The 6,205-nt window shown below is 44.4% G+C and overlaps 1 protein-coding gene across 1 annotated transcript in view; it reads right to left on the bottom strand.

The window, feature by feature from the left end:
• Window positions 1–6,205, bottom strand: part of LOC128303547 (uncharacterized) — a 114,022-nt gene that overhangs the window by 83,016 nt on the left and 24,801 nt on the right. The window contains exons 4-5 of the mRNA XM_053040531.1: window positions 2,797–2,898; window positions 455–573 (exon numbers count right to left, since the gene is read on the bottom strand). Coding sequence (XP_052896491.1) covers window positions 455–573; window positions 2,797–2,898 — 221 coding nt within the window. The remainder of the gene's footprint in view (window positions 1–454; window positions 574–2,796; window positions 2,899–6,205) is intronic.

Raw genomic sequence — 6,205 nt, 5'->3', positions numbered from 1 at the left:
GGTTTGCGCCTATCAGACGGCACCTTGACGAATTGCAGAGTGCGTACAGTTTATAAATTGAGATAAATTTCACCACTTCAATATGTTGTGACACCATTACGAGATAGGAGAACAAGTTTGTGTAATATTAAATGAATGAACTACTGACAGTAGGCACACAGATAAATAAATCCAATAACACCACTAAAGCAATATTCTGAATGGACCCCCTGGACGTGGAGTGGAAAATATCACATCTGATATGTGTAACTTTATCAAATTGTAAAGAAATTGTACATCTGCAACCATTGCCATCCTCATGAAACCAAGCGAAAATAAGGGATAATATAAGAAACGCATTTGAAACGGTTGTTTATTTTAATGAGATGTGTGTCATTCCACAACTAGCAGCAAGAGCGCCAGGAAAGTTGGTAAACCAATCGTCATACCAAGCGCCTGCAGCTACGCAACTTACCTGCTTTTCCAGCACCGTCACCGTGTTTTCATTGAGCTGATGTTCGCCGCTGTCGTTCAGCTCGAAGTGTGATACGTTTGCTAACCGTACCGTCATCTCGTACTTGGCTCTGCCACGACCTGCAATAGAATTGTGGACCAGGATCAGTAATATATGTTTAAAGTGGTGCGTTGTTACTGGCTTATTTCTGGTGCAATTGCAATGCTCTTTGTGTTTATAATTTAATTTAATTTTTGTAGAATTGCTAAGACTAATATTCTTTTTCTTGACGTTTAATTTAGTTTATTGTTTAGTTAGTTAGATAGAATTAATTTAATTTAAAAAATTTCTAAAATTTCAACATACTTTACACTCCTTTCGTGTAACGTTCGTTCTAAGTAAATGATAAAAAAAGATCCCCGTAGGATGGATACTAGTGGCTCATCCGTCCGTTTATCCCCTTCCCATTATTTAGTTGTGCTTAAACTATAGTCTGATTAGTTTTCCATCTGTGTCGCTTTCCCCACATTATACATTCTCGTTCCTGGCTTATCGTGTCATTCCGCAACCATTAAGCAAACCATTTTATGCCTTATCTAAGCTGTACTTTCATCAAAACCATAATCTCTTGTCCAATGCCAAAAGCGAAAAGCAGGGAAAGCGGGATGCAAAGGAAAGTGATATAATTTTCCATCCAATTTTCTCCAACTCCTTCCCGGCCCACGGTGCAAGTGAGGCAGGGGCCAACGGTTTTGGGAAGGTTTTGCTGACGTAGTCTTTCTTCCTGCCTTATCAGTTGCGTCAGTAGCTAGTTGTCACCGGGAGGTTTCCCGGGCACAAAAAGGGCCACAAAAAAGAAGCGAACCATAATGAAGTTTGGCGTACCGGGGTTCGTCTAGCCCGAACCGATTAGGCAGCTGATAATCGGCCTATTAAACTAATGCATAATTTACGCTTATGTCACCCCAGTGCTCACCCCGAAAACCCGGGGCCACCAAGAACGATAATGAAGTGTTGCGGAACCGTACCAGTTTTTCGCACAAATCTAATCCATTGGTGGCTCAACTATAGCCCCATCCCGGGTGCCGCTACCGTTCTTTGCATTATGTATGCAAAAGAAGCGAAGTTGCTGGATCATTTGGGAAGGAAAACCGACGGCAACTACCACTGGCGTCACTGGTGATTGGCTATGGCTTTTGATTTTTCCGTATCAGTTTGGTAAAATATTCATTGCCACCGAGTTTGGTGTGCAAACAAAGCGTGTCGAAAGCACCATAAACCCACCGGGATGCCATTAATCATGTACAATCTGTTTGCTTTTTGCTGCGTAACACCAGTTGAAGCCGAATGGGAGAAGGGAAAAAAACCAGCACCGAACCGGGAATTCGGGTGTCAAATGATTACGCAAATGTTTGCCAGTGGGGTTTAATAAGGCGAAATATCACAATACGTGAGGTTACCGGAATGACCCTAAAGTTTCACGTATTTTCAATCCACCAGGATTAAGTGTTTGTGCCGTTCTGGAGGAACGAGAAAACAACACGTACTACCGTGGTACGGGATGCATATCTCAATCGGTTAAGTAATCTTGACGCGGTTTTGCTCCACATATGGAAGATTTTTGTTCCTTCTGTCCAGTGCGTAAACAAATAACCATTCATCAGTGAGTACAACCATCACACACGGCGATGGACACTTTGTGTGCCGAAAGTATAAACGCAGCTTGTTCGTAGCTGCAGCCTAAATTGTTTACTCACTTTGTCGTGCGCTTTGCATACATTTAGGGGCGTAGTGCAACGTAAACGATCCTTGTGTGCACACACATTCGTCTGCCGGACGCTTAAGTTAAGCGTATTAAAGTCAAGCTAAACGTACACTTGTCATTCGCATGTCCGCTTGAAGGGTGGTGAATGGTTTCCAAATCATTCAATGCATCGTGACATGTGCATTGCTTTAAGTTGTAACAACTTTACTTTCCCCTCTTTCGGGTGGGGGTGCAGCTCGCCCCATTCTCGCCTGGGCAGTAAACTTTCCGGTTACCCTTTCAAGGGAAAACAAAAACAAATTTCACACAAACCCCCTGACCTCTCGGTCGGCCCGTTTCTTGCTTTCAACCCCGGCCCGGGGTTGATCACAAATTTACTGAAACCCTTCCCAGCGTTCGTCTGTGCTGGACGTAAAACATCTGAACTTTATCGCTTCCTGCCAGCTTCCCGCTGGGTTGCGGGGGTTATGTCTTGGGCCCACCTGTCACGTGCAGCAGCGAGGAGTTGTTGTTTGCTGTTATCGCTGTAACAGTTGCATCACGGGCGGCACGAGAGTGGCGGAAAGCAGTGAAACGCTCAAGAGGATTCGATACTTACTCGAGGACGATATGCTCTGGTCACAGCGGCACACGTCGAGACTGTCACCGGGCGAAATACACTGCCGAAAGCAGTCGTCACCTTCCTTGTCGAGATTGCATCCTATAGGAGGAGATAAAAATGAGAGAGAGAGAGAGAGACAGAGAGAGAGAGAGAGAAAGAGAAAAAAACGGTAAGAAAGTTGGTCAAATTTTCATCCCTTGCAGTAAGTTTTGCTGGAGCTGATTCTTGCAGCAGTGGGTGTGGCGAGAACACGTGGTGGGAAGAAACACTACGTAACTCCACCACCCTCGGAAGGTTGAATCGTGTGGAAAGAGAATGCTAAAAATAGTTCCTGTCGGCGTAGGTCCATGGACCATTAAGTTGAGGATACAGTTTGACGCAGGCTCCGAACGATACATTGGACGCTGCTGCTGAGTGGGTTGAAATCACAAGATTCAGGATTGCATGCAACCGATGTTGGAACTCTTCCATTCACAAAAGGTGTCACTCGGTGAAAGTCACCAGCACCAGGATAGAGTGAGTGAGATCACTTTCGTTCCTTTGAACTTGAACAACTTCTCTCGACACTTTAACTTTTGCCATGCCGGGACGCTGCCCCACTTATAGGGAGGGACTTCCACCTCACGCTCCAAGTGGGAAGTTTACACGGAAACAAAATATACTCCCAGAGAAAGGAATCATACAAAGTTCCAGACGAAGCGCTTGATTCCCTAGCTGGGTAGAATTTGTACCGCTTGTGGACTAGAATCAGCACGAAATGGGATGATTTAGTAGGCGAGCGGAGTGAAGCAGCAGCACGACAGTGACATCATCATTAGCCGTGAACAAAACGGTTTATTTACCATGCACTGAATGTGGAACTCGATCTTTTCTTCACCCAAACAAATGCGGCCGCCCTTGCCGCCCTAGTGTGTCCTGCTGGACGTGACGTTTCGCTCTCGTGTGGTGGTTTAATGATGACGACCACCCTCCCAAATGGCCGTAATGTCGGTCGGTAGTTGCAGAATAAATCGCTCCAGGATTATTTTCCTTTCCGGCCATCGTCGGCCATAAAAACCTTGGCACACATCCCGGCATTCGTTTTTTTCGGACACACAAGACACTTCGCAAGAATCGGGACTGGGTGTTCGTTCACGAGACACGTTCGAGTTTGCGTGGTGGATGGGATCGGTGCACGTAATGGTATTGTTATATTTTATGCTTATCATATCGAGCTCATCGCTACCTGCACCGCCCCGATAGGGGATACGGTACGGTAGGCTGAATGAACTTACGCCACGAAAGGTTCACGCCATCCGCCACCGGCCAAGCGGCTGTAAAAGTGTTGTGTTTGTTTCTGCGTCCGCTTGGCAGCTGTACGACCGATTCCACTCAATCAGCGCTTCAGCATCCACCCGGCGGGGGTGCCGGTCATTTACGGTTACTCAGCTACCTGCAGCACGGAGCAGAAAAAAAAATGTGTGCCGGATACGTTCCTATCGGATGGGACCTGCGCGGTCCCGCATCGCTAGGCATAAATCATTGGTTGGTAAATATTTAACGAAGGCACCAAAACCAACCGAACCGTTGCGAGCGTGAAAATGGGTTTCCTTTTTTTCTGGCTGGTGGTGTTTGGAAGGAGCAAAGAAAATGGCAATTTCAGCTTTTCGGGTGTGTCCATCCATACCGAGAGCAAGTGAGAGAATGCAAGAATGTAGAGTTTTATTTCTTTGGGTTATTTTGGTAGACGGAACGAGGCGAAACACACAGTTTACAATGATGTTTTATCGGCCGGAGAATATGGAAAAGTTGGTATAAAATTATGGCAGTCGTAATGGGGGGGAGGATGATTACTTCGCTCCATATTTTAATAAGGTGATATGTTTGGAAAATGTATGCGATTGGTCCCATGGTGTGCTTGATAAACGCGGTACCGAATGTGACATATCGTTGTTCATCTCCCCACAGTGCGATGAGTTTCACAAGGGACCCTTACATTGTCCCTTAAAATAAGTACACAAATATAATTCATCCTCTCTAGAGTATACTTGAGCTTTGCCTTAAGACTTGAAGCGACTAAATAGCTTGTAAATATTGTTGTAAAACGATACAGATACACCGTATCCCAGAATGAAAATAGCTTGCTCCAAGGTATTTCCAATGCCTGCTTTGATCGGTTTAATGCAATTAATTAGCTCATAGTGTACCAAGACTAATGATGACGTAATGGTAAAATGTTGCATTTTGTCAGAAAATTTCATAGAGTTTCTTTGGTCATTTTTGTTAAACTATAGAGCTATCGTCCATAAGCCAATTTCCTAAAAGGCCTCTTAGAGTTTGGAGTTTTATGCAGTTGCTGCTGTACTGATTTACTAAAAAATCTATTTAAAGAATCTTTTTTATTGAATCTTCGCTCGTAAAAAGCTAAAAATTAAATAAGCTATTTATCAAGATACTGAAATGTGCGGTTAGCGCACCATACGCCAGGGACATATTATAAACTAAATTAAATTAGTTTACCCGCGTTCCTCCATTGACCGCAAACACAAAAGAGCACCAAACAAAAGTTTCGCTAATGGAAATTATGTTGTGGTTGCAAAATATCGCGATTTATTCGCCCGTAAACAACAAGGTACAAAATACAGTGCCGGAAAAAAAAGTGCACGAAACAACACCAAACCCTGCTACCAAACATCATTATTATACAAGACGAACAAGACCAACTGTTGTAGCGGTGAAGAAATATAAATTTTATCACCGGCTGGCGTTGATTCCATCCGGTTACCGGGGCTTACCGGGTGCTTCACAAAACCCCATTCGAGGGTTGGTTTGCAGTGAAAGGAAAAACTTTCTCTCACCTAGCCACAATTATCCCTCCATCCGCTGGGCGGCGCAGGCAGGCCAGCATTCGCAAGGTTTATCGGTCCACCGAATGGAAAGTATTGTCCAAAGTTGATTTACGACATAATTAATGTCGTTTTCACTTCCGACGCACAAAGTTCCGCCGTTGGATGAGGGATTTTTTTTTTATTCCTTTCGTTTCAGGACCAAAATGCGAGGCCTTAGTCTTCACTGGAAGTAGGCAAAAAAAACATCTTTAAAAAAAAGCCATACCAAAGCGTACTGGCACAAAACGCAGCACTACATTCAATCTTTCGATCGAATGAATTATTGACTTCCGATCGATGGGGTGAAACATTTGTCGCCAAATTTTTGCCCAAATCCGAAACGTGTCGGGTCAGGTTTTGTATTATTTTTTCCCTCCCACTTCCCTTCCACAGGCACAAACCTGCAGGCGTGATTTAGCGGAAGAAAATCTTTCCGACCGAGCGTCTTGACAGCTGAGAATGAAGCCAGCCGAATGGTTTAGCCAATTTCTTGTGGATTAAAATGGCATTCCGAGACCGTTCCCAACCGAACAATGCAA

The sequence above is a fragment of the Anopheles moucheti genome, chromosome 3 (genome assembly GCF_943734755.1).
Source record: "Anopheles moucheti chromosome 3, idAnoMoucSN_F20_07, whole genome shotgun sequence".
In the NCBI taxonomy this organism is placed as follows: Eukaryota; Metazoa; Arthropoda; class Insecta; order Diptera; family Culicidae; genus Anopheles; species Anopheles moucheti.
The sequence above is the reverse complement of the archived record's forward strand: the minus strand, read 5'-3'. Positions and strand labels throughout refer to the sequence as shown.